Source organism: Anas platyrhynchos, chromosome 12 (genome assembly GCF_047663525.1).
Source record: "Anas platyrhynchos isolate ZD024472 breed Pekin duck chromosome 12, IASCAAS_PekinDuck_T2T, whole genome shotgun sequence".
Classification (NCBI taxonomy): Eukaryota; Metazoa; Chordata; class Aves; order Anseriformes; family Anatidae; genus Anas; species Anas platyrhynchos.
Genome location: NC_092598.1, coordinates 9,648,249 through 9,675,791, shown reverse-complemented (window position 1 = coordinate 9,675,791; position 27,543 = coordinate 9,648,249). Strand labels below are relative to the sequence as shown.

At 37.4% G+C, this 27,543-nt stretch overlaps 2 protein-coding genes across 2 annotated transcripts; one reads left to right on the top strand and one right to left on the bottom strand.

Moving 5' to 3' along the window:
- Positions 1 to 253: 253 nt before the first annotated feature.
- On the bottom strand, positions 254 to 10,039 carry CA7 (carbonic anhydrase 7). Its single transcript, XM_005020021.6, has 7 exons — positions 9,912 to 10,039; positions 7,820 to 8,017; positions 5,263 to 5,381; positions 4,247 to 4,342; positions 3,933 to 3,995; positions 2,250 to 2,405; positions 254 to 1,964 (listed from the first exon to the last, which is right to left on the bottom strand). Exons 1-7 carry the CDS (start codon positions 9,949 to 9,951, stop codon positions 1,842 to 1,844), a joined length of 795 nt encoding a protein of 264 aa, XP_005020078.1. The 5' UTR covers positions 9,952 to 10,039; the 3' UTR covers positions 254 to 1,841.
- A 3,563-nt stretch (positions 10,040 to 13,602) lies between these two features.
- On the top strand, positions 13,603 to 27,541 carry NAE1 (NEDD8 activating enzyme E1 subunit 1). Its single transcript, XM_027466830.2, has 20 exons — positions 13,603 to 13,758; positions 14,799 to 14,902; positions 14,996 to 15,056; positions 15,996 to 16,026; positions 16,617 to 16,688; positions 16,965 to 17,044; positions 18,191 to 18,300; positions 18,630 to 18,739; positions 19,292 to 19,354; positions 19,600 to 19,663; positions 20,689 to 20,780; positions 22,061 to 22,120; positions 22,206 to 22,339; positions 23,330 to 23,405; positions 23,748 to 23,787; positions 24,818 to 24,904; positions 25,938 to 26,030; positions 26,423 to 26,537; positions 26,609 to 26,658; positions 27,307 to 27,541. Exons 1-20 carry the CDS (start codon positions 13,703 to 13,705, stop codon positions 27,414 to 27,416), a joined length of 1,608 nt encoding a protein of 535 aa, XP_027322631.1. The 5' UTR covers positions 13,603 to 13,702; the 3' UTR covers positions 27,417 to 27,541.
- Positions 27,542 to 27,543: the final 2 nt, after the last annotated feature.

Genomic DNA, 27,543 nt, shown 5'->3' with positions numbered 1-27,543 from the left:
TTTTTTTAATTGATAGACTTTCTGGAACTTTGAAAAAAAGCCTGAAACTTCAGGGATGACTGCTATCTGTGTTCATATTATTCTACTATTGCATGGTCAAGGCTTCTGTGATACCTGGAGGTGAGCAATCAGATCATCCCTCACTCTGAAACACATGCATCAGGTGAAGGTATTGGTGTTTCTCTGTTAAAGGAAGCCTGAGGAAAAAACAACACTGCAATATGTAGGAAAATACAGACCTGTTCAAAATAGATGAGATACATATTTAAGTGTCATTTATTTAAATGGACAAATGAAGATACATAAATAGATTTATTTTTTGCAATACCAGTTTGCATTACTAGCAAAGCTACATTCATATAGTTAAAAACATTTCGTTATGTTTCTTCTCTATTATTTCCTCTAGTATAGTCTGTGTAAGAGTCTCAAATACAAAACAGTGCTGAGTTAACCCTCACAACATCCCTGTGAGGTAGGTCAGTCATACAGTGTAACTCTTGTTTTACATATGAAGAAACAGAGGAACAGAATATTTTAGGTTGGCATACCAGAAAAGCTGTAAAGAGTTGCATCTAGAATTCTGGCCTTCAATTCCTCATACTGTGCTTCACACACAGTATCTTTCTCCCTTTTCAGAAAATAAAAAAATAGGCCATAGTAGGTGTTCTCCTCACTAACCCCTTTGCTTTCCTTTAAGGTATACAGCTTTGAACATTTTTTTCGTTTAAGATGATAACAGATAATCAACAAATCATGTCTGAAGTATACAGATTTAATGAAACATTTGAAGCCCATAATTAAATAACTGAAAATAGAGTGAGTATAGTTACAGATAACCTCACTATTTACCACTAGACACAGTAGTCTGAATAATTTCATCACTACGCTGCAGTAGCAGCAACACTAAAGCACGACTTGTCTAAAGCCACTGTTTTGAGGAGGTAAAGTATTCATGACTGATGAAGCCTCACATTTGCAGGGAATATCCCTGAAGAGGGCCATAGCTAGGGGATGATTTGTGCAGCAATGTACATTCAGTGCAGTCAAGGTCTACCCACATTAGTTCTTAAGTAAAATAAACAATCTACATTCTGTAGGGCAGACACCGAAGGTCATATTGCAAAGCAAATCACCTGAGGTAGAATTTGAACAATTGAGATAGCCAGAAGTTACATACCTGAATTTCTACGGATGTTTTCAACAGAACTAACGAGGCCACTAATTATGTATTCTGTACGGGCTAAAAGAATTGATGTCTAACAATAGTGTGCAATAATATGGTCTGTTTTTAAACTCAGCATTTGCATCTTAGAACAATAACTTGAAAAATGTATATATTTTCAAGTAGTGGTGTTCCCATCAGTGCCTACTTGAGGTGAATGAAGAACAACTTCTGTACTACTTGTGCACTTGGTCAGGCAGCTAAAACATAGTGAAAATCTTTCAAAGGGAGCTCAATCTATGAAAAATTTAAGTCCAGTTGATACAAATTTATTGACTATTGTTTCATCTTGCATTAAATCAAACAATCTGGTGTGTGCATCAGCACTAATAGTGCAACAGTGTCTTATATTGATTCTTAGTTTCGAGTCCTGGACAGCATTCCCAATTACTTCACTATCCCTTATACCAAGAAGAGTTCCAGTTAAAAAGATGAAAGATTAAGTTAGAGTGAGATTTTAAATATTTAAATCAACTATAAAATCAGAAAGTTGTTGTCCCCCTCCAAGTATGGCGTGTTCAGGGAAATGGCTATCTTGCACACTTGAGGAGTGTTTTAAAAAAAAGATTGTCTTTCATGTGGAAGCTCTTGGATATTGCAGGGCCATTGTCAGTTTTCTTCAGGCATTGAAGGAAGCTCGAACTACTCTCCCCTTCAGTGGCTGAGGGGGGCGAAAATTATTCACCATTTGAATCCTCTGGTCTTCCTCACTGGTGAAGAGGAGCGTGCGGAATTTCTCCAGCTGTAAATTCATGTGAAATAATTTAAAGCTTAAAAAGGCAATTGATATTAATGTTCTTGAAAAAGGATCAAACGAAAGCATTCATTGAGGTCTGTTGATAGCATAGGTTTAAGCAAATATCCTAGGTAGTATTAATAGAAAAAAATACAAGCCCTGATTATTGGACAGGATTATTATTCACAGGCTAATGCTATTTTCAATTGGCCCTGCTGCAAAGCAAAACAGCCATTGCTTGTGTATCCAGTGTCAAATCTTAAAATATCTGGGAGAGTATTAGAAGTTTACCTGTTTCTCAGAAATACTGATGGGTTCTTTCAGCACTATCCACGTTACACTTTCATTAAGTGGTGGTGTTGTCAAAGATCCAAGGTACGTCCAATAATCTAGACGCAAAGGCAGGAGACATTTGGGGTTGAAGCTTCTAAATTGAGCTTTTGTCCCCTGGAAGACAATGGGTATTTGATATTTCTTTTTAGTTTTAAGTGCAAATTAGGAAGTCTTTATGAAACAAACAAAACAATAGAGCAATACTAAAGAATGGAGAGCAGGAGAAGAAGAGTCTATAATAGTTTGGCTGCCTCATAACTAGTTATCTAAAAAGGTAGCATGAAGAAAGAATCAGGAAAAATATTACATACTATTACATATCAACTGTGACCTCTGGTGTTGGCTGATTGGACTTGGCATTTTTACCCCATGGCCTTTACCAAAGTTCATCCCTTTGTGACAAACGTCTAAAAATAGTGCAGGAAGTATATTCCTGCTGCATGGCCTCTACCAAAGTTCAGATCTTCTGATAAAAGGTCCAAAAATATAGACAAAATACACTTCCTATGTTAATGTTCAGTGAACTACAGAAAATACCATGAAGAATTTCCTTGTCCTGTTACTGGCTATTTTCTACACTATCCATCTGCTTCAGTAAAAAATGGGAAAAACTTGTTCTAAAACAATCATTGCCTGCTGCGACAAGTATCAGCTTTAAAAAACAAGCATCTAAGTCTAAAAGTAGAGCAAGCTGGATCAACTGAAAGATTAGTAGAAGGAGGTGCTGTGCCTAAGGTAGCAATTGCCTTGACTGCCACACTGCAGGGCAAGATTTTTTTCAGCCTGAAGTTCTATTCACAAGTATCAGAGGTATGGAGTCACTCACAAAGCACTGCCCAGAAGTCTCTAAAGCTGCTCATAAGGAACAGACTGAGCAGCTTATCCCTGGTGACAAACCCGCAGACCTATCACTGCAACTGAGGAATGACACTTACCTGTATGTTCAGGGAATCTTATTGAAATCTAAATATCACTTCATGTATCTACAACCTACATACAACTGTTGAATTGCTTCCCCCCCCCCCCAGCTTTCACAAGCATATACAAAGGAACAAGAAAAATGCCAACTCAAGTATTAGGTAGTGCTTTTTAATATTAGAACTTAGGCACCTTACAGAGTGCATTAAGCCTGTATAAATCTAAAAAGAATATTTGTGATGGTCTAATTAGTCTTCCTTCAGCAAGCTTCAAAGATCTTGGACACATCTGATAAAAGATAACCTTCACATGCTACTGACAATGAACTAGCTTAGGACCCCATGAAAGTTATCCCCTCAGAGCTTTGCAGCAGAAATAATTTGGACCATCAGCTTCAAGTTGTTCAAGCTGGGCTTGATGATTCATTTTGCTGAGCCTGAAGGGTCACAGAGCTTTTGTTTTAGCTAACTCAGGAAAAGCAAAACCTCTGAATGACCAGTGAGGTCAGCATAGCCTAGGGAGGCACCTGCTAACAGTAGGCAAATACACTGAAGTATGGAGAGTCAGAACAGAGGGATTGGACAGGAAGAATAAGACTGCAGTGGTACTCTAATAAAAGGATTTGTGGTGGTTGATTTTGCGTTTTTCATTGTCTCAAAGATGTGTAACTTTTTCCCCAGGGGATGTCCCAGAAATAAGAAAAATTAAATATCTTAAACTTACTTTAAATTTTACCATGTACAAAGCATCAGTGAGCCTGTTCATATTGGCGTGTTCTTTTCCAATCTAAAATAGTAATGAAATAGACAGGTTAAATAAGAATGACTATAATTACGCTTTGAATAGGTAGCATAGCTTTCTTATCTCAATCTCAGCATTCCTACTAAGGAAGGTTTAACAGCAATTTGCTATGAGTTACTGCTTCCAGTAAGTCATCTGTTTTCCCTGAGCACCTCTTAAATACATAGCTTGGTTCTCAAACATTTGACAGCATAATGCTTTTCATCATGTAAACATGCTATTTTTGTAATTCTTACCTCCAAGAAAACACCAACTACTGCCAAGCCATCTGGAGCTGCTGCTGCTTCTCCAAATGTTGCATATTTTCTGGCATTCCAGTGAACTAAGTGGAGCTTTAAAGGCAGCAACAAAGTAGAATTAAACAAATCAGTTTTAGAAGCTGTCAACATAGGTGGAACATAGATTGACTCATACTTAACGGGCAGTAATGCTTGCTCATAATGGAGTATAGACTCCAAAGACATCTTTGGGAATATGAACAAGTTCAGTCTTCTGGATCTAGACATAAGCATGGACAGACACTAAATTAAATCTCTGTTATCCTTAATTAGAAGCAACTCAGGTATTAACAGATGATTCTGTGGCTTAACTTTGCTGATATGGGCCTTTATCCCATGAAACACTGTGCCTCATTGCTCACTGGGGGACTCCAGGATGTTACCCTGCTGCAGGATTTGCAAGAGACTGTTGTGGAAATACCTGAGCCTTGACCCTGCTTTGCAGAAAGTGCTCAGGAGCCTCAAAATGAAGCCATTTCTAAGCTTTATAGGTGGCAGCAGCAGCGTCATTTCATAGGTTGTGATCTTTTGCTGTAGTCTAGTTTGTCCATGCAGGTAGCAGAGCTAGATGCTGCTTCTCAACATCATACTGGCCAGTACATCCTTCCCGTCTGCACCAGTGAAAGGATGGAATTGATCACATGCAGTGTGCTAAACCACATAGAGGGCTTTTAGAGGTGCAAGTAGTGCTGTGTGAGCAAAACAGCTGAGCTGTGGAGCCAACTGTGCGCTGTTGACCATGGGCAGAGAATCTTGGAGAAAGGGCTGCACTGCATGGAGGCGTGCTCTCCAAATACAGGGCAATTAACAGATGAACAATAGATCAGAAACTCATGTAAAAAATAAAATTCTCATTAAAGCCCATATGACTTAGTCACACAGAACCATTAGAATCCTAAGAAACATACAGACACCACTACAGATGTTTGCCAACAGCATTTGCATGAATTAATCTCATCTGTAAAAACAGTTACCTCACAGGGGAAAGGTTTGCCATCAATTGTATGCTCTGATCCCTGGCTGTGCTTTGCCCCCCAGTGGAAGTGGAACTGCTTTAGCCGAAAGGGGTTTTCAAAGGGACCACCGCTGATCACTAGGTAGAAGGAAATAAGAGTAAAGCATTCTCACTTTTTGGCTCCCTGGTAGTAAAACCTAACAGCTGTTGGCTGTTATTTTCTAATCCTATACATCTCCATTTGCAGTATAAAAAAGACACCACATGCAGATAGTTAAGGGTTAGATTTGTTACTGGAAAACACCCAAACTCAAGTAAAAAATAAATTTGGAAAGTATCAAGTAGCTACTTATGCAGGATTCTTTAACTTTTTTCCTGGAAAGAAAACATTTAACATGAAAATTTAGTAGGTTTGTTATGGCTAGGCCTTTCCAGTTTAACACAAAACCTAAGTTGAACACGTAAAACATTTTTGACAACACTACTTGGGATTCTGTGCAAAAGGTAAATACCTTGAGCATCAGGTAGAGAAATCAGCTAAGTATTTCCTCTATAAGACTTCTTTCCAGTGGAGGATCTCTATGTTCTGCTTCCTTTAAATACCTGATCCCATAAAACAGGTAATGTAATAGCTTGTACTTTAGACAACACCATTCAGAATCTCAAATGACCTCATAAAGATGGGAAAGGGATACAGAGAAACTTTATACATCATTTAGAAATAACACTTAAGAACAGATGAATGTTTAAGACTAACTACAGAAGATACTCTAACAACTCCATCTATAGTTCTCTTGTACATTTATATGGCACTAAACCAATTAAGTTTTACTCAGCAGACATAAAAGCCTGATCAAAGTCTTGCAATAAGTGCAATTGAAGTCCATCTAGAAATCATAAGGCACTTACTCTCAGTGCAATCTGTAACATTTTTATTCAAAAACTTGAAGTTGTAGCATTGTGCATGCCCTCACAGGTACATAGCTCTAGACTTCATGCAGGACACTAGCCTTGCCAAAATATTCTTAGTATTAATTAATATTAAGTATTTTCTAGTATGCTTTGCTGAACTTAAGAGAATGCATCACCTGTCCCAATAATTTAAGAAATCTAGCTATGATGGATTAGTCAGAATTCTGTTGTATCATTTATGCAGAGCTGTGAGTCACTAGATCTATTTCAACACAACTCAAACCCTCAAAACCATGTTTATGCTCCTAGCAATCTTGTTCCTTCTAAATGTTATTGAAACATCACACATGCATAGCATAGAAAGTGCAGGTGCCTTCATTCCTGCACGAGCTCTGAGTTTCTCTGCAGAGTGATGCATAATCGTCCTAAACTTGTCGAACTGGATAAAGTGCACTGTTGCATTGATAGAGTTCAGCTTTGAATTGCATGAAACTAATTAGCAAGCTAAAGTAATATTTCGAGGTACAATTTACAAGTTATTTTCAGGATTACATGCTTATTGGATTTCTATGCAGTAAGTTTTAGAAAATGAACTTTAACATTTAGAAATACCTGAAAACCTGACCAATAATTTGGGCAGTTCTTTAGTTTCATCTGAGATGCAGAAATCAAGAATCAAGTGGCAGGAATTTTAACACCCAGGCCCTATTCCAAAGAGTTACCAAGAGAGACAAACCACTTCAGATAAAGTAACTGGTTTTGAGTACCTAGGATATCCTATTTAACTGAGATCAATGAACACAACCAAATGAAAGATGAAATCAATAGTCAGGCTTAAAATCAGAGTATTTTTAAATGCACTCTTCTCCATTTATCAGCTACTTTATCTCTATTTTGATGCTGTATTTACCACCATCCTTCCTTCCTGACCTCTCCCCCCCCCCCCCCCCCGCATTGTAAAAACAAGATCTACCATAGAAGTAGAATTAATAGAAGTAATCATATAAAGCATTTAAGTTTTCAGCCAAGTAATTGCATGTAAGTGCAACATCCACCAGTTCCTACCAATTCAAAATGAGCTCAAGACTTGATCATTTCTGAAGAAGCTGTACTGCCATGAGGAAAGAATAAAATGCAAGATAGCAGTGACTGGTCAATATAAAAATAGGTCTAGTGTGCTACAGTTATGATGACTACTCTGTATGACCTGGTCTCTGATAATCCTCTTCCCTTCTCTGTCCCTGTGGATGCAAAACTGGGGGGTGGGCCAGCCAAAGCTAGTACCTCTGATTTAGGTGATCAGACAAGCAGGGCATTGAGAAGTGTTCATGCCTACTCCGCATGCTGGCTCTCCAGAAAACTGACAATCCCCATTGAAAAGGAACCACTACAAGCAGGCTTCTGAGTTTCTTAATAAAAGTGCTTCTCCTAATGCAGAAACTATTCAGCTGCGTGATATGAAATATTGCTTGAGAGACTGAAGTGAAGGCAAGAAACATAAGGCTTAGGTTTATTCGTACACAAAATTCAAAGGGCACTGGTTGCATACCTTGTTCTGAACTGAGTTTATATGTTGCATAAAATACACTATCCAAGATATACTTAATTGTTTCCCTAAGACACAAGATGTTATGCCAATGTAGTTGGCCATGTTGTAGCCTCACCTGTCTTGTCATCAGTATCTTCAAACTCAACCATAACTGAGTGGCCATTGTTGGAGATGTTGAGAGACGTGCAGGATTCATAGGAGACAATAAGCGGCATCAGATTCGGGTCATAGACTGCTTTTGCAGAAATTATATCAATAGGTGACTGACGGTTCCCTCGGGCAATAGGATAAGATCTGTGCCACTCAGAAGGCCCTTCAAAACCAAAAAAAGGAGAGCACCATTATTTTCTTTCTGCAATACACAAAAATGTTACAGGACTTCATGAGGCTTGATGTAAGACTCACTTAGTACGAGTGACTTGAACACTTGCCATCTGACAAGTTCATTTTGTATTCCAAGCTTTGTGTTTTTATTAGCACAGTGCAACTAGATGAGGGACTGAAGTATTATGTACAAAACATACTGGGGAAGCCAGAGCGCATCAATAGACTGCTGCATCTCCATTTACTTGTGCCACTAGTTTTCTGGGGAGTTGATAGTTATATCTTAAAGGTATCTGAAGTCCTTCCAAGGACTAGATGTGCAGGTATAAGCACACTTATATGCGCACACACTCCCTCAAAAAAACAGCGTTTAGTTCTTCCTAGGAAATATAATGTAAAAGCTACACTCATTCAAATGAGATGCAGATGACTCAATCTCTTAGCTACTGACTATGCAGTTATTTTTAAAACCATTTTAGGGCTGCAGTAAACCTTTGAGGCAGTTTCATTCCTCACTCATGCCCATTATGGTATCTTTCTGTCCTGAAAGAAATATTTTTCAGTGCGATAATTAACATTTCTAGACTTCCTGAAGCCAGTACAGTAGGGTTAAACACCTACTTAATAACATTGCTCTCTACTGGCAGATCTGGAACAGTCATGCCATTTGAGATAATAAAGCCTTACGTATCAGAATTCCTTATTCTTACCACTTATTTTTCTACTTTGGTAGTACAAGAAGCAATTCAATTCTTCTACTGTTCATGGTCAGAAATCTAAACAGTAACAATTTCACTTTAAGGATCCTAAGTAGCACATTTTTAGTGGTAGCATTCTCACAGTTTTACATAGTATTACTATTATTTTTAAAGCACATTATCCTCTTATCTTTAGCATTTTCTGAAGATTTAATCTTACAAAATAGTGTATTTTCTTGGTCTGGCTGTAAAGCAGATTTGGAGTTTAAATGCTGTTACACAAGATTAAGCAGTATCATTTGTCTCTTCCAAGCTTTGTGTTAGCATACATAGCTCTATTAATATTACCTAGATGTGCAAATACCATCTAGCAGCAATAACAGCTTCACTTATCAGTCAGGTGGAGCTGCTTTTGTATTGACAGCACCTGTTAAATAACTGCTGTCAAAAGAGGAAGAGACAGGCTCCTGAAGGTTATGTAAAAGGCTGTCTTATTGGACAAGATCAGTCATTCATCCATCGTTCTCTACAAAGGGTACAGGTGGTATAAAACATTGTTGTAGGGATCCTTCAGTAGTTTCACACATCCTCTCACTGACACAGTCTCGGAGGTGGGAAGTGAAGGAAGATAGCTAAATTAAAGACTGTCAAATCAGAAAGCACGATTTGTTCAGTAAGAGGTCTCTAATACTGATCTGTACAATTTATTTATGTTCCAGAAATATATAACATACACCTCTTTTTATTCATTTCTTTGTAAGTCAAGATATCACATTTCAGCAGCTGCACAGGACCAGGAAAACTATTACTGCTCTAATAAATCTGCTTTACTTAAAAGAATTGTTTTTGGAGAGACAAATAGTTCGTTTTCATAGCAGCTTTTTGGAAAGGGACTCATCTGTAATATATGCAGCCTGAGGAAAAAAAAAAAAACACTCAGTATTGAGTCTCTTAATTTAGGAGCGATTATTACAACAACAAAAGGCATCAGGTATAAGTTGATGCATCTTTTGGCAACACTTTCTGTGTGCTTTTTATCAATAAAGTAATTAATTAGCTGCTGTATCTACTTGATTCTTACGGACATAAAAATGCAGGCAGCTCTGCAGGGCTCAGGCAACAGTTCTAGAAAGAAAATGAATGGGGGAAGACAGAGAGATGCAGCATGGAAACGCTATAACCTACCGTCATCCTGCCCATATCCCCAACTGTGGTGGCCAGTCATTATAGGGCAGCTGCACCCTGCTTTGCTCTCAGCTCTTTGATCGGAGCATTGCTGCTTACCTGCCTTTATAATGGCTCACCGTGGGATAGGGTCAGCCCCTTAAAGATACAGAGCAACCAAAGCAGCTCCTGCAGGACGGGGAAAGCATCCGAGTTCCTGCTGCTCTGAAGTTTGCTGCTGCTGCTGCTGGGCTCTGCCCTGCCCTGCCCTGCTCACTCTTTTTGCTAACACAGTATAGGAAAAGGGAAGCTTAAAATTTAAGTAACTGGAGTCTCAGGACCTAGAGAGGAAACAAGATTGTCCAGGTGACAACTAGCTAAATTTTTGCACATGAAAATCAAATTTAGGGAAAAGTAGTAGTATTTTCTCATTCTGCACAGGGAAGCAATAGTCACAACCTGCTCTGAGCACCAGGGCACAGCAACGTGCAGACTGTAATGGGAACTGCCCGTCTCTCTTGTGTGTTCTGCATGGAGAAACACCTGGTTACTGCCTCTCGTTTCTCATTCTCTCTAGCTGCAAGAAAGACTGATATTACCAGCTGGTTTGTAACTAAAACTTAAGAAGCAGTGCTTAGATGAGATGGAGAGCAATCTCTTCTTAGAAAATAAAAGTGATTTGTGCTACCTTTAAACATGGTAGGATCACACCAATTAGAGATAAATCACCAATATGATTTTTTTTCTTGTTAACTCCAAGGAAACTTTTTTAAAGGCAAAAATAACAGCAGACTTACGTTAGGGAACAGAACATGGCAGACTCTAGAAATAGGAGCCTGTCTGTGAAGCTTCAGTGATGTCCTATAAACCAGTTGTTGCCTGCATCCAGCTAAACCCATGGAGAAGCTAAAATGAGATACCAAGTCTGCATTTCTGCATTTTAAAAGCTCTTAGGACATCTTTGTGGCAAGAAACATGTCTCCCTGGCAGTAATTTTATTAGATCTAAGGGAACACCATCTGTAAATGCTACGTTTTGTAAAACATATTGATTTTCTTAAAGGCGGTAGCATGCGGAGATAAAGATCCTTCTATTATGCAATCAAGCAAATGGAAGAAAAAAAAATCAATGAAAGCATTTTAAGTAACTTTTCTATTGTTGTACAGCCTTGTAAGAATTCATTTCCTTTTTCAGGACCTTTCCACGAGAGTCAGCTTTAAAGCCTTTGAGATTTATTGATTCAAGCTAAATCACTCAACAAGGGATGTAACCTGCTGTAAAGGTGTCCACAGAGCAGTTATACAATGGCTTACTCAGATCCACTTCTCAATTTACTTCTGTCTAGCGTGATCTGCTGAGGTTGCTGAGCAGACCTGACACTCACACCAGGTCCTGATCCTGCCGGTGAGTCCGTGTACCTAAATTCACACAGGCAGGTGCTGCTGCAGTGGCACTGGGTTAAAACACTGCAGCTCTGTAGGACAGGTTGGGTGTAAGGAGGTGGGGGTGCTTCCCCTTATTCTGGTGTGGCTCTGTGGTGTGTCTGTAGGCAAACATGGTGACCAGACATGGGCAGGGTCAGTCAGATGCAAATAGTCTGGAAAGCTGTCCTAGATGATGGGAAAAAAATGAAGAAACAAACAAAAAAACAACTTTCCAATGAAAGGAAATGGAAGATTAATTTTGCATCTTAACAAAGCATAGAAATTTGGGGAAAATTGCATCCGAGACAGAGAATGCCCAGTGACTGTTTTCAAGAGAAGCTTAAAAACTGTGGCTCAGACCTTGCTCTCATGGCACAGTGCCAATGAAGTGGCCAAATGTCTACGTGTGTTTGATACCATTCAACACTTCCCCTTCATCTCCTTACATTCAAAACCACATAGATGGCTAAATATGTGTATTTCAAAGGGGGAATGACAAGAATAGCATGTTCTTCCTGGCAGCATGACAGGAAGTGGACTCCACATAATGGAAATTTTAATAGTTGGATTTAAGAAGGGTGAAAAAGAGGAGTGACAGTGCCTGAAAGATAAAACCTTCCTGAATAAAAATTTACCTATGAATTATAACAATATCAAATACATAGTTATTTATACACACGGTATCTAATATCCTCCCCCATTGATTTTTCTTTTTGAGGCAAAAATTAGGTTCTCCTTAAAGCTAGAGCAACACTGCTGCATAGACAGATACCAGATCATTCTGTAATCCTGATGTCTGTTGACATTGGCTACCTCCAATGAGAGCAACACACATTTGAACATCTTGCTGTGTGCCTACTCTATTTAATACATATGAATGTGTCAGATGTGCCGTTGGCTATTAACAAAATAAGCCAGAAATACAATCAGTTTGGACACAAGCTGCTAACCCTAGAGCCTTTGGAGTACAGAAGACAGAAGCAGATGAAATGTTAAAACATTCATCACCCCCAGGCTTGCCTACACCTCAGGTTCTTGAGGGTATCTAGTTTATCCAGACAGCTCCTCTTTCTTCTTACATTGCTATTACTAATGCTGCCAGTTTCCAAATCGGAGTTATACTATGGTGATATCTGTTCTGTATGTGAGAATTAGTCATTTATAATGAATCCAAAAACTGCACAAAAATACTTTAAATGTAACTATAAACTGGAGTGGGTAGTGCAACATCAAAAATCAAAAAACAGACTAATTCCAGATTTTTTTCACTTTTTAGTACTTTATTTAAAAAAAAAAAAAAAAGTGACTGCCTACAGTTTTTGATTTTTTGATTGACAATATATACATTTCAAATTTTATATTCTCAAATGTTTATTTGCAAATGTAAGAGCTTGACTAAAACATGGAAGAGTTAAAAGAGAGCCAAGAGGAAAGAAGGTTTCCCTTTGGAATGACAGGCAAAGTGGTACAGAAAAAAGAGGAGCTGGGTACCTGGCCCCTAGGAGTTTCCCAGCCTTCACCTGTCATTTTTTGTTGGGACTCATCCCTGACTTTTAAAGCAGCTTTATGGCAGAACTCCAGAACAAACAAGGGACTACATTTTTGAATTGAGTCTGAAAGAATAATTCATCTAATTTATGGCTTGACCATTTGAAACCATATGATTGTAGCAGTTAGCAAGAACAGAACGAGCCCTACTAAATATTCCAACAGTCACTTGCACTTCAACAGAAGGAAGGATTTACTGCAACACAGCAAACACAAAGCCTGAGAAGTGAACTTTAGAGGAGGTGCTGTACATGGGAAGAAAAAGAGGAAACACTGGAGTGCATCATAATGTCATTGGCAAGGTATATAACCCTAGGTTGTAATTGCACTGCTGTGTATTTTGTTCCAGTGGATAAATAGTACTAAATGTACTAAAGAGCAGCAGGATAAAAGTGTAACGTTAACAGCTTCTAACTGATACTGGAACAGTGCACACGTTTGGGGGCCTCTCTTGTTGGAATTTCCTGACAAGTGTTGGTTGAAACGCTTAAAGATGCAAACGTTTTATCTTTTTGGTGTGATCTGCACTGATCCTATACGGAAAGACTTCCGTGACAGAAGCACACGGACACAGCTGACTCCGGCTCTTTCTGTCAGAACACATTTTCTCTTCAGTTGAGCAGCGGAGGGCGCCTCTCTTGAGCCCCCGGCCGGACAAGGCAGACCCCCCGTGCCCACCGCAGCGTTTTCGCCTGCGGGCTTCGACGCCGGCCCGCCATGAGGCGCAGGGCCGCCCCCGGTCGCCCCGCCGAGGCCTCCCCTCACGCCCGCCCCGTCACCGCCTCCGCGGGCCGCCTCCCGCCGCCCGGCCGCGCCTGCGCATCGCGGGATCGGGCCGCCATGGCGCAGCCGGGCCGGGCCAGCCTGAAGGAGCAGCGATACGACCGGCAGCTCAGGTAGCGCCGCGCCCGCGCGGCCTCTGAGGGGCTCGGCCTCGGCCCTGCCTCGCCCCGCTTCTGGCCGCGGCCTGCAGCCGCCCCGGCGGCCCCGGTAGAGCGGCCGCGGCCCCTCGGCAGGCGAGGGGCGGCCGCTGGGGATGTGCCCGCGGAGGGCAGGGGGCTGAGGCGGGGCTCGGGGGTCGAGGCGGGTGGCCGTGCCGCCGCCCTGCTGCCGAGGGAGCCTTCGTCCCGGCCCCGGAGAGCAGAGAGCAACCGAGTGGGCTGGGGAAAGGGCGGCTGCGGCTGCAACCAGCCCCGTCCTGGGGCGGGGCGAGCCTGGGTGGGTGGAATTCCCAGCGCCTTGCATGCGGCTGGGAATCTCACAGAGGGTTTAATGCCTTCCTCTAGGTCTTCAGTAAGTTTTCTGCATGTGAGGAGAGTAAAATCCCAGCCAGTATGAGGTCAGGGGGATTGTGAGTCAGGACAGCGGAGACACTGTTTCAGCTTGAGGATTATTGATGTTTTAAGTGCATTGCCTAACCAAGCAACTCCTCCGGGCTGTTTGCCAAGCTGTCCTTACATTTCTGTGCCTTGCACCCCCTCAGATTATAGAATTACCTCATTTATAGTGCAACTTACAAAAAAACATTCATTAAGTATGTCATTTACAGTGAAACTTAGGAAAAAGCATTCAGTTTTATTTTTATTTTTTTTTCCCAAGGACAAACTTTACTTAAGGAGTGTTTTGACCAATTCTGTTTTTTAAAAAGCAAAGTATGTTGCAATAGGAAAAGGTGTGCGCATTTGTCTGCTGCAGAGTGTAAGGACAGAGAAAATGAATAAGCAATAAAATAGATTTGTTCTTTAGACGCTTTGAGGTCTGTCACAGTAAGTTTTCTGAAAGTTTATTTTACTTGATGCTAATTAGTCCTTCTCAATGGCAAATGGAAAATAGTGTGCTAGCCTCCGTTTGTGATAGTTCAGTTCTTTTTTTTTTTTATGATCACTTTACTATGGAAAATGAAACACAGAGTGCTTCTGTTTATATCCCAATATAGATTGTGGGGTGATCATGGACAAGAAGCTCTAGAATCTGCCCATGTTTGTGTGATAAATGCAACAGCCACAGGAACTGAAATACTTAAAAACTTGGTGCTACCAGGTAAGTAAGCGTCAGTTCTATATTTGTGTTGTAGTATAGCTGATAATAAGTTCATAATGCCTAGTTATTCACAGTATTTTTTTTTCCTTCAAGGTATTGGTTCATTTACGATTGTGGATGGAAATCGGGTCTCTGGAGAAGATGTTGGAAATAAGTAGGTTTGTTACTGGCTTCTCAACCAAATTGAGAGCTAACAATTCCATAAGCAGTTTCATCTCCATGCTTTTAAAGTTACATAAAATTCTTCATAATGCTAAACCTCCATATTTTGCTCCAAGTCTTCCTCTTCTTTGATGTTTGCGATGTATACAGCATATGTGATCAGCAAGTTGATGTTAGCTTTTACTTTTTTTCTTTAGCTGCTGTTATTGTACCTTACAGATCTATTTGCTTCATATGTCTGGTTTATAAAGGCAATGGTCTGCTCAGTATGAAAATATTTTTTAATAACTTGTTTGCTGTCCTCAAAACATGAATAAGATTTGCTTGCATTTCAGCATGGTTAAAGTTATTTTCCTTAGTGGCATAACAATTGTGGTGACAAATTTTTTTTAATAGTTTACCATTATGAAACTGTGACTGATATTTCCTTAGCTTCCATAGCTTTGAAAGGTGTGCAGACGGGGATAGGATAAGAAACTTATTACAGATTAACAAATTACTTTTTATCTGTAATAATTTTAGATAACTTTCTCTTACAGTTCAGGTACATACCCCAAAATACCTGTCTACTTGCCGGGTTAAATGTGGGGTAAGGATATTTTATTACACGAAGAAATGAGTACTAATGGCTCTTTAATGAGCCTAGTGAAAATGAATCTGTAGTATGATCCTGGCTTTAAGAGGAGTTTGGCATGTCTTATTTTTCAGATTGGTGGCTCAGGCAGTGAAAATCTTCCTTAACAATCTGATCATGAGGAGAACATAATAAAGCAGGGAGGAGGAAAGCAGATTTAAAGGGGAAGATTCAGACTTTTTTTTTTTTTAATATGAGAGTCAACAACATAACATGAAGCTACCTTCTGTAGTGCAGACTTTTTTTTTTTTCAAAATTAAATGTTTTGTTTTTTTTTTCTTCTTGTCTCCTTTTCAGTTTCTTCCTACAGAAAAGTCATATTGGTCAGGTAAGGATGTAATAAATGTCATTTTAAGTATATTGAAAGAATGAATATATTGAGTAAGTACTCAAATGTAGCATTGTAATTAATACCCAAAACATATGTATGGGTTAAAATCCCTGTATTCTTTAATTAAGACAATAATGTTTCATTCCTTGTAAATGAGAAGAAAAGCTCAGTTCTGGAAAGACTGAATGAAAAAAATAACAGGATCTGGTTAAGAATATCGTTGGAAGTATAAAGTGGAAGAGAATTGCAGTTGGAGTAAGGCTCAGAACAGAGGGGTGAAGGAGCAGGGGGCAAGGAGGAATTACAAGGACAGAAGAATACAAAAAGCACGAGTAACTCCTGCAAGTTCTCAAATGAACCTGGAAATTAATAAATAGCCTTCACATAACTTTTGTTTTGGAAGCATTACTAAAAATAGTTTTAAACAATTGTCTGCTATTATGGTATTCATTTTTTCTTTTGCAAACAGGGCATGGAATATGTTAACTTATGAAGAAGTTTGTTTACCATTTAGCATATGTAGTACTGATACACTATATACACTGAGTTTCAGGAAATTAAATAACATCTTTATTGTTCCAAAACAGAGTCGTGCCCAGAGTGCCACTGAGCTTTTGCAGGAATTAAATAATGATGTTTCTGGAAACTTTGTGGAAGAGGTCTGTCTTAAATTATTTTATAGATTTTTTTTTTCCTTTATATTGTGAAGACTGTGAAATGATAACTGTGTTGTGTTTGTAGTAATGCAGTTTAAATAGCTTCATGATAAAATGACATTTGAAGATGATTTTAATTTGATAAAAGTTAATTCTAAGCGTTATTTTGTAATTTCAATAATACTGTAGCTTTCACTGAATATTTTACATTTAGTGTTGAAGACTTTGTTATCAGAAGTTCTTGTCATGTTTCCTGACATATTTCTCTCTACTGTTCAGAGTCCAGAAAAACTGCTAGACAATGACCCTTCCTTTTTCAATCGGTTTAACTTAGTGGTTGCAACACAACTACCAGAAAGGTAAAGAATCAATTCAAGTTGTTTCTTTTGTCTTCATTCAGTGGTAAAAGCAGGTTTCAACTGCAGATACGTTCTTGCAAGAGAACTTAGGCAAAACAAAACTCTTCCATTGTGAAGGAAAGCTACAATAAATGGCTGCATTTTTCAGTGGACCTTTCTATATGTTGATATGTAGTTGTGAATCTTGTTCAGATCCATGACTGACTTTTAGGTGCTTTCTCCTGTTTGTGTCAAGTACTCTTATGTAGTGGAAATCGCTTCTGGTCCAAAGTTGCTGTAACAATTATTCCTATTATGTAAAACCTAATAGATATCAGGGTCTGTGATACCTTTGGATTTTTGCAAATGTATTTTACGTTTTGTTGTTTATCATATCACTCGCTCTGTTTTACGTACATAATAATATTGCATAGATGAACTTCAGTAAGATACGATGTTCTGGAATGTTTTATTTAACCTCTCATGCTGCCTTCCAGTAAAAAATACAACTGAAAAAATGACAGCTCTTGTAGCATCAAAATGCTTGGGGGAGGACATGTTTCTGTTATTGTAGATAAGCTTCTTCCACAGGGGAAAGAGGTTGCTGGATAGATGAATTGTTGTATCTTGCTTTTGGAAGGAAGTAGCTGTTCATACTTAAATTATTCTCCTCCCACCCCCTGCCTGCTTACATAAAAGCAATAGGAATTAAGAACTGACTTGTTTCTTAATAAAGCGATCCTTGCATGCACACATTTGGGAATTAATTTCTTAAATGCTGTTTAAAAACCTGATTTGACTTGCCTCTACTAGAGGTTAAGTTTGTCTGTGCAATAAACGTATTTTTTGTTTTGCTTTCTTCTTTCACAACTCATTGAAAAAAAATTTTACTTAAGTAACATTCAGAGCATTGGGACAATAGAGTTAAATATGAGTAAGACAATGAATAATCATATGACCACTCTATGTTAAATTCACATGTAAAATTATTCTCCGTCAGAAGTTTGATCATATGTGCTTAAAATCATAATAACGATAGTGGAATACTCATGTAGAAAAATTCTTGTACAAGTTAACTCTTGTAGAAAAATTCTTATACAAGTAACTTTGTGGCTGTTGTTCTCTTATATATCTGAAAAACAAACAAACAAATGTTTTTCCTTACAGTACATTGCTACGTTTAGCTGAACTTCTCTGGAATTCTAATGTTCCTCTGCTGGTCTGTAGGACTTACGGACTGGTTGGTTACATGAGAGTCATCATCAAAGAACATCCAGGTTAGAGTTCTTTTTTTTGAGATCAAGATTTTTCTAAGTGTAAAGCTTCTAAATGTAACGTCACTTATTTCAACTTTATTTTGTGAGGTACTTAGTATTTCCTAAGTCTTCTATGGTTTGCAGTTCCTTACCAGCATTCTTCAAAAAATGCGTAAAAACTATGGACTGCAACAGATAGTTTTGGAGGTTATCTTCTGACATTAAGCTATATGAAACGTGTTGAGAATTTAACAGTTAAACAAACAGGTGATGCACTGTGTTTGATGTATAGCTGTGTTTTGAGGGCTGAGCATAAAACTGTGAAATGCATCGTGTAACTTCTTTTGCAGTTGTTGAATCTCATCCTGACAATGCATTGGAAGATCTGAGACTGGACAAGCCATTTCCAGAACTGAGTGAACACATTCAGTCTTATGACTTGGATCATATGGACAAAAAGGTTGGTACGTGGTTTACACTATGGTCTCTAAGACAGGTGCAGGCACAAAACGGATTCTATGAAAATGCCTCTCAGCAGATTACTTTTTTGGTGATGCATCTCATCTAAGCAGAGGCAACAGGAGAATCAGTCACGAGGTATTGCTTTTGGCCCAGATATTACAGTCTGTATTTCAGCCTTAAGCAAGGGGAATGTCTTAAGATTTCCAAAGGACAATTTGTCTGTAGATTGATTTCTCCCCTTCTTTATGATCAATTACTGCTTTACTGCTGCAGAGCTTTGTGGTGTGGATATTTGTACATGATATTAAGTTCTGCTTCAGAAAAATGTGGGAGAATTTGGCTCATCTACACTTGTGTTAAAGTAGAGGAATAACAATTCGTTTTATAGAATTTAGAGGGTCTTATTTCAGAATCAAAATCCAGAACATGTCCAGTGTTGTAAAATAGTAGAAAGGATATTATAAGTTCATAATGAAAATAAGTTCTTAATTCTTTTCCTGTTTTTATCTCTTCTAAACTTGACAACAATTTCTCTGCTTTTTAATTACAGGACCATAGCCACACTCCATGGATTGTGATTGTAGCCAAGTATCTAACAAAGTGGTTCAACGAGGTATGTTGCAAAACAGGATAGGTAATCAGTTTGTTGTTATTACTACTACTACACAGTCATTTTTTCTAAACCAGATTATTATGTTGGCAATATGTTCAAAACAAGATGGAAGCATAAAAATATTACTAAGTGAAGTACAAATGAATGTATGTGAACCTTAACAGACTCCTAAAGTTTAGCAGTATGAACACCATAAGTTTAGTAGATATTTTTAAAGCAAACTCTTTTTGTGTTTTTAAATTTAGAAAAGTGATCAATTGCCCAAGAGTTACAAAGAAAAAGAAGCCTTCAGACAACTGATTCGGCAAGGTAATACCTCCTTGGAATCTTTCTTTTTTTATACTGGCAGAAATATATAAGGCAATATTTGACAAATAATCAGAAGTTCTCTCAGGGTTAAGTTAAAAACAAACAAACAAAATAACTGCTGACATATACGATGTGATTCTTTTGCTACATGGTAACTTCATACCTATGGATCTTAAGAACTCTGATTTTGCTTATATAAATACATCATAACGGTGTTTCGTACTGTTCACTGTTTAAGATACAGTATGTTTTCATTTGTATGAGAGGAGAGGCATTGAGAAAATTCTGTTGAAAATGCTAATTATCAACATTGAAAGTGTGATAAAGAGGAAAGTGAGTGGCTTTTGACACTGACTTTTGAACTGGAAGTATTTAGTTGGTCAGTTGGCCCACCAAATTGTTGGTAGTTGTTGCAGTCCTAAATGACTAGTCAAGAGAGAGATTATGTGGGCTACTGAATATAGTGTAGTCTGTGATAATATATGTGTAGTCTGTTCATTTATTCAGATTTATAAATTTAATACCTCTTGCAGCTGCTAAAATTGAGACTTTTTTTTGAGATCTAGAAATATGTTGTATAATTAAAACATGATAGTTAAGGAATATCATCATTTAAAGATGACCTGTGTGTGAGCTGCTTCTAAGAGTGGTTCTGTTGTTTTCATCCCTAGCTTATGCTAGGGAACTGATCTGCTTGAAAAGTAGTGATGACCTTTGGTGAAGTTTTTAGTAGAGTCCTTTTCCTGATTGGAATTGCTGTATGAGTCCAAAAGTATAATGGGGCACCATAGCATAAGTGGCTCACATGCATGCACACACATACAAAGATTGGGTGTGGGAAGGAGTGTTAAATTGCTTTTTAGTTTGATCAATATATCCTGGTGATAATCCATTTTTTGTTGATGTGTCATTATGCCACAGAGAGATCCAAAACCAATCTGTTCTGTTGGTAAGACCTAAATGATGAGATGTAATTCAAAGAATTATGGTGTGTGTGTGTGTGTGTTTTTTTTTCCTTCAATAAGGTATCTTAAAGAATGAAAACGGGATCCCAGAAGATGAGGAAAACTTTGAAGAAGCTATAAAAAATGTGAACTCAGCGTTAAATACTACAAAGGTAAAATAACCATTTAATATGATAAGCTTAAAGAAATTTCAAACACCTCATTTTTTCAGAACATACTCTTCTAGGACAAAACCTTTTGCAACATCGATATTGAAGTAAAATGGCATTAGTACAACCTGAAAATTGAAATTAAGTGCAATAAAATAGACCTAGACTAGGTGGCACTGTAGCTGATGAAAATTCCTAATTTTGCTTGTTCATGCAAGGAAGCTCCATTTCCTTCATGATGACTGGAATTTAAGTATAGAATGAGTCAGCAACCAGAGTTCATTAGCAGTGTATTGCTGTCTTAAACTTTTACAGTTTAATTTGTGGAGGAAAATCCAGTAGGTGGCCTGGTATAATTACACAGAATTAGTAGTCACGAGTGTGGATGATGTCCAATTTAAATACATTGCTAGGAGAAAGAGAGTGCTTGAAGTTACGCTATGTTGAAGCTGCTTACTACAGCACTTAATGCGTATAGAAGTTGGGCTGCAAAAGACTTCTGACTCAGGAAATTCAGAACTTTCCTCTTGGAGAAAGCATATGATATTCCTTTCATAAACTGATCAAGCCTAAAAATTTTAGAAGTGAGGTCTTCATTGTTGCCTGTATCTAATCCTGCAGTAGTAACTCCTGGTTTAAAATTTACCTTAATCTGTCATCCATGATAAGCTGCAAAAGCTATGTGGAGTCAAATCACATTCTGTCAATCTTCATAGGTTACATTCCATTTTTATTTCAACTGTGCTGATACTTGTTTGGACATTCAAGCCTACCAAGAAGGCAGCAGGTAAAATTTTGTGCTGGCATCTGAGCTACTGTAGTCCACTTTCCAGGATATTACTGATTTATTTGAATTTGTGCCAGACTCTGAACTGCAGCAGTTACGGAGTCACTCTTGCTTCTGCAGTCTCCTCTTCACTTCCTAATTCTTTTTGGCTGCTCTGCCTCTCCTAGTTAGGATGGGCAGCTGCAACTGTTAGTACCTTGTGCTGATGATGCGACCGCTCTTTTTTTTTTTTAAAAAAAAAAAAAAAAACTCTTTCACATAAGAGATAAAAATATGGAAAAATTGTTTGTAATGATCTTGATTAGAAGTAGGTCTTGTTCTCAGGCAGTGATATTTTTGAATGCATCTGAGAAGCACTGATGGCCAAAGGGTCAAGAAATACTTTAGTACCAAACGCTGAGGTCACTTGGGTTGCATCCCCGGTGTAATGAGTATTGAGGTAATTCAAGAAGTTAAGTCTAGTAAATGGGGTATAAACCCAATTTTTTTTTTATAGGTTCCAAGATGTATTGAAGAAATTTTTAATGATGATTGCTGCACAAATCTCACAGAGCAGGTAATGAGTAATTAAAGGTAGGAGTTAATTGTAGAAAAAGTGTTACAAATAACGTGATATACATAACTTTATTGTTCATTTGCAGTCACCCTCCTTCTGGGTTTTGGTTCGAGCTCTGAAGGAATTTGTGGCAAATGAGGGGCAAGGAAGCTTACCTGTCCGGGGCACTATTCCTGATATGATAGCAGACTCCAATAAATTTATCAGATTGCAAAATGTGTAAGTATCTGTATTTTCTATAAAAGCAACTAATAATACTAAAGGGTGATGATTTCAGACTTGCGTTTAAAAAAAAAAGAAAAGGGGGGGGTGAGGAGGGGCTGAGGAAACCCTGCAGCCTGGGCCTACCTGCTCCTGTCTGCAGCAAATACTATTTGTTATCTGGAACCAGGGCCTAACCCTGAGTCTTTCATACGTGCCAGTCTCCTGATGCTAGGTAGTAACAAATGACTTTTCTTCATTTCAAATCTAGTAAAGATGTTCCTACACACAGTGGATCCCATAGTCTATCTATTGCAGTCCAGAACATTTGCTTAAAGTAGATCACTGATTAAACACAGCCTCGTTTTTTTCCTTAATATGATTGTCAGCCTGGTTACAGAAATTTAAGTTACCTAGATAATAAATTCTAAATATGTAATTCTAACAAATCTCATTGGAAGGCATCACTCTGTAGATAAGCAAGGGCAATGACTTGGTGAATGAATATTAACTATAAATGCTAAGCAGCATCAGCATGGATCAAGATTTTACGAAGGTCATCTTTGAAGGCATGTATCCTCACCATAAACTTACTATTCCTGTGCATCATGGATATTACATAAATTATTGGGCCAAGAAGACCTTCTTGCATTGTACTGTATTTTCAGAAACTCTTAAAATACTTCATGCCCAGTAAAGGATGCATAGCTGCTGGTCTCATACTTTGCTTAATCTTCTTCCAACTGTTAGTAATAGTGTTTTTTTTATACAAACTGGTTTCTAGAATATTTATGCATGTAGCTTGTAAGCCATTTATTTAGTGAACAACTCAGTCCTGCTGAGTTGTCATACAGGAATATAAGTGTGTCCATGATCTTCAGATAGCTTGCTTCCATTCATGGTCCATGTATCTTACATTTATAATATAAAGCAGGAGGAAATGGTCTTCTCTGTGAAGTCTAAGATGATAATTCTATGCTGTAATTAAGAATATTTTATTATTGACAGGTACCGTGAAAAAGCAAAGAAGGATATTGCTGCTGTGGGTAACCATGCTGCTAAATTGTTACAATCCCTAGGCAAGGTAATTACAAATGTAGGCCACTTGTGACAGGGCAGAAATACTTTTTTCCTGATATTCTGTAAATAAATAAGTCAAGAAATGGATATGAAAAGAGAGCTGAATTATCTCATTCCCTTAAGTTCTAATGAGATTTAATATCTGTGGTCTGTTTTATTAATCACTTTTGATTTGGTCATATAAAATAAAAGCAAAATACATAAAGAGCTATATTATTTACAAGTTTAAGATAGCCCTTTTTACAAGAATGAGTAGGTAATATCACAGTGAATGAATTAGTATACCCAAAAACATGAATTGTCTGCTCATTGTATTGTACTGGAACCAGTGTATTTTCTGTTCTAGGCACCTGAGTCAATTTCAGAGAGAGAATTGAAATTGCTTTGTGAGTATGCTTGGATTCTATTTCAGTGTTTTGCAGATGATGTAATATTAAACCAACAAAAAGCTTCCGAATGATAGCGTAGCTATTAATTGTTAGCTCACGAGTTGAACTTTTCAGCCATGTGCTTAGCCATTGCATTCATCATCTTCAGTGTAGAGAACATGCTCAACATCTTTCAAAAGTGAGTCTGTAAAGGTTGGCTTTAGAAAAAGATGGAATATTTTTTTCAGGTCCAAACAACAGGTAGCAGATAGCCTCTACTTTCTGTAAGTATTATCTAATCGCTGTCATACGTTCTATGATTCAGACTTCTGAGTGTAGTCTCTGTACACTTCTTGTAGTCTGAAAACTTAAAACAATGATTCAGGGAATAGTACTGCTTATGGCAGTTAGGTTATGTTATGGATATATTCATGTCAGTGGAGCAGCCTGAGTAAGTCTCCTCACAATGGATAGCTTTCCTGTAAGCATGTAGCCAAGAACATGCTGCATTTACATATCACCTGCTGGAATTTTTAAGCATCTCTTACAAGTTACTCATTTGTTTTCAGTGCCAGGTACGCATTTTGAGTGCCAGGTGCCCATTGGGTTGCTTCATTGCAGTGATAGTGGAGGAGAACCTTTATTTGCTCATGGCTGTAGTTAAAATATTAATTGAGAATATGTGAGACAGTGGTAGATATGGTGAAAGATAGAGTATCTGTGTTCATTTACAGGAGAAGCTGATGGTTGTAACTGATGGCTTGCTGTAAAAGATGCACACACTGTGAGCTGTTACACGTAGCTGTTAGATAACACAAGAGTTATGCTTAGAATGTGGAAGCAAATATGCACAAAGTATTTCTGTAAAAATATAAACGTAAATGTAGTCTAATAGATGTTATCACTGAGGTACAAGAAGAAACAGATTGAAGACAAACTCATCGTTGTATTGTTTAACAACGTTGTATAGATCAGAGATAAGATTTATAGATTTAGTAATTGATGATGCATTCAAGTCAGTAATGCTTGTCTTTCTGCATTTTCTTAGGCAGCAACTCAGCTTTTCTTCGAGTAGTGAGGTGTAGATCTCTGTCTGAAGAGTATGGTTTAAACACTTTTAACAAGGATGAAATAAGTAAGTACTCCTTTATGGCGTATACTTTAACTGTGTTTTCAACTTGAATGGTTTTGTTATCAGAAAGAATTGTACGTTAGATATACTATTTCATTATGTAGTTTTATAATTCACCATCAATTAGAATTACATTTTTGTTAACTGTAGAATGTTGATTTCATTTTGATTTTTTAAAGTTCAAAAATGAAGTTACAGAGTAATGCATATTTCATATTTTTCCATTTTTTTTATAGCACATACATAAAACGTTGTCTTTCTTTAAACTTCTCCTTTTTTTTCTATGCCTTTTATTTCTGACAGAACTGGAAAGGTGCTTTCACCTGACTAAAGATTTGATAATAATTATTCTGGCCTCGCTCAGTTCAGGTTTTTGTATGTGAATAAAGGGAAAATCTAGTTATATAACACTTTCTTTTTTTGAACCTGCATAAATTAAAAAAAAAAAAAAAAGGAAATACCTTTTATCATCACAACTTGTTTAAATGAAGCTCATAAAAGTTCTCTAAATTTTTGGACAAAATGTATACACATTTATAAATTAAATATATATAGTTTGTATATGTATACATTTGGGAATATTGATAACTTCAGTAAAAGCTCCTTGAATTAGCTGATAATATCTTTTGAGACTTAGGTAGTTAATTTTTAGGAAAACTACTAAATTGTCTTAAGGGATTTAAGACCTGTTCTATAATTAGTCATAATTAAATGTAAGTAGCATGCGTTTCAAAACCTAAAATTACAGCTAATGAATATCCCATTTAACATAGCAGCTGTCAGAATCGAAACATGAGTATCTTCACTGAACAGAAATTACACCAAATATATGAAACAGTTTTGTCAGGCACTCTGGAGTCAAAATCAACTATCTGCTAGATCAGACATTTACATTCTTGGTGGCAAACTTTTTTAACAACAGAAAAAAAAATAAGGGTTTTACAGTTTAAGTACGTGGGGAAATGCTTGATTTCAAGTAATTCAAACACTCTTTTTCCCTTTAATCTGTACCTGCTAACCACTTCTCTATTTTCAGTTTCTAATATGGATAACCCAGACAGTGAAGTAGTGCTGTACTTGATGCTACGGGCTGTTGATAGATTTTATAAGCAGCATGGGAGATACCCAGGTATGTTCATATCAGTTGTCATCATAAAAGGTATGAAAATTCAATAGTTATTACAATACTAGTTACGAACTCCATATATAACATCTGTTGTTTTTTTGTTTCCTTATTAATGCAACTTCAACATTGCAAAAATTAAACATTATTTTAGGGGGAATTTAAAGAATTTAGATAAAATTGATACCATTGAAATGCATTGCACGGATTATGAATTAATTCAACTATGCTGAAATTCGTCATTATCATGAGTAGCATCAACAGAATTATTAAATATTATCTATTGCTATTAGTCTAATATATTAATCTACTTCGAATTTTTTTCTTCAGAAGAAAAATAAGTAATTTTGAATGTGGTGTTAAAGCTACATGATGAAACATTTTTATTTATTTTCCAGGTGTCTACAATTATCAGGTAGAAGATGATATTGGAAAACTGAAATCATGCCTTACAAGTTTCTTACAAGAACATGGATTGTCTGTAGTGGTGAAAGATGACTATGTTCATGAATTGTAAGTAAAATATTTTAAGAGTCACTTTGTAAAACTGACCTGGAAATACTAACTATTACTTTGCTGTCTAGTTGTCGCTATGGAGCTGCTGAGCCACATGCTATTGCTGCCTTCATGGGAGGTAAGAATGCTATTGTATTTCCATAATGAACAAAGCAATCTGCAGTTGTACCTGCTTGAGTCAGAATCTTGCTGTTTTAATGACTCGGTATTGTCAGAGCAGACTGTAATTGTGGACTGTTGTCAAAGATGTAACAAAATTCTTCAGTTGTGGCTCCTCCTAGCAAGGGTTTAAAGTCAGTAGAAGAAACCAAGGAAACTTAAATAATCCCAGTAGATGTGTTTTTTTTTTTGGTTTGTTTTTTTTTTAAGTTTTATTTAAAGGAATACCTATAGTAATTTTAAAAGGGAATATTTACAATAATATTGAGTGTATTACATTACTTTAAAGGAAAATGTATACCATGTTAATTTTAGGTTAAGTAATGTTTAAATGTAATTAATCTTGACTGCTCAGATTTTAATTGTGTAGATACATGCACAGAGAAATTATATGTAGTAAAGTGTGTCTAAAGCTAGATTTGAAGCTTCTGAAGTAACGGCTTTCAGAGCCTCTTCTATATTGGGAATTACTGAAAGACTTTTTTTTTAACTAGGAGTTGCAGTGAGCACTTCTCCAGCAATCCCAGTGCATACAGTTCTAGGTTAAGAACATGCTTTGTAATGGATTTAAAATATCACCTGCTAACTATATTATCTTATTTTGTAGGAGCTGCTGCTCAGGAGGTCATTAAAGTCATTACAGGACAATTTGTAATTTTTAATAACACCTATATTTACAGTGGAATGTCACAGACTTCAGCAACTTTCCAGCTGTAGAATAACCATCTCACATTTGTTGCCACCAGGCTGTGCTGCTGTGTTCTGTAAATACTGTGGTGGTTTGCCACTGACTGGACTGTTCTGTATTACCTGCAAAATTAAACTTCTTTTGTTTGTAATGATT

What these genes read in the sequence shown, in the direction of transcription:
- CA7 (XM_005020021.6), bottom strand. Translation starts at nt 9,951, where the DNA reads ATGACTGGCCACCACAGTTGGGGATATGGGCAGGATGACG. An exon ending in GGGATATGGGCAGGATGACG is followed by an intron (nt 8,018 to 9,911) that starts GTAGGTTATAGC and finishes TTGGTTTTGAAG; the next exon opens with GGCCTTCTGAGTGGCACAGA. An exon ending in GCAAACCTTTCCCCTGTGAG is followed by an intron (nt 4,343 to 5,262) that starts GTAACTGTTTTT and finishes CTGCCTTTAAAG; the next exon opens with CTCCACTTAGTTCACTGGAA.
- NAE1 (XM_027466830.2), top strand. Translation starts at nt 13,703, where the DNA reads ATGGCGCAGCCGGGCCGGGCCAGCCTGAAGGAGCAGCGATACGACCGG. An exon ending in AGAAAAGTCATATTGGTCAG is followed by an intron (nt 16,027 to 16,616) that starts GTAAGGATGTAA and finishes GTTCCAAAACAG; the next exon opens with AGTCGTGCCCAGAGTGCCAC. An exon ending in GCAGCATGGGAGATACCCAG is followed by an intron (nt 26,031 to 26,422) that starts GTATGTTCATAT and finishes TTTATTTTCCAG; the next exon opens with GTGTCTACAATTATCAGGTA.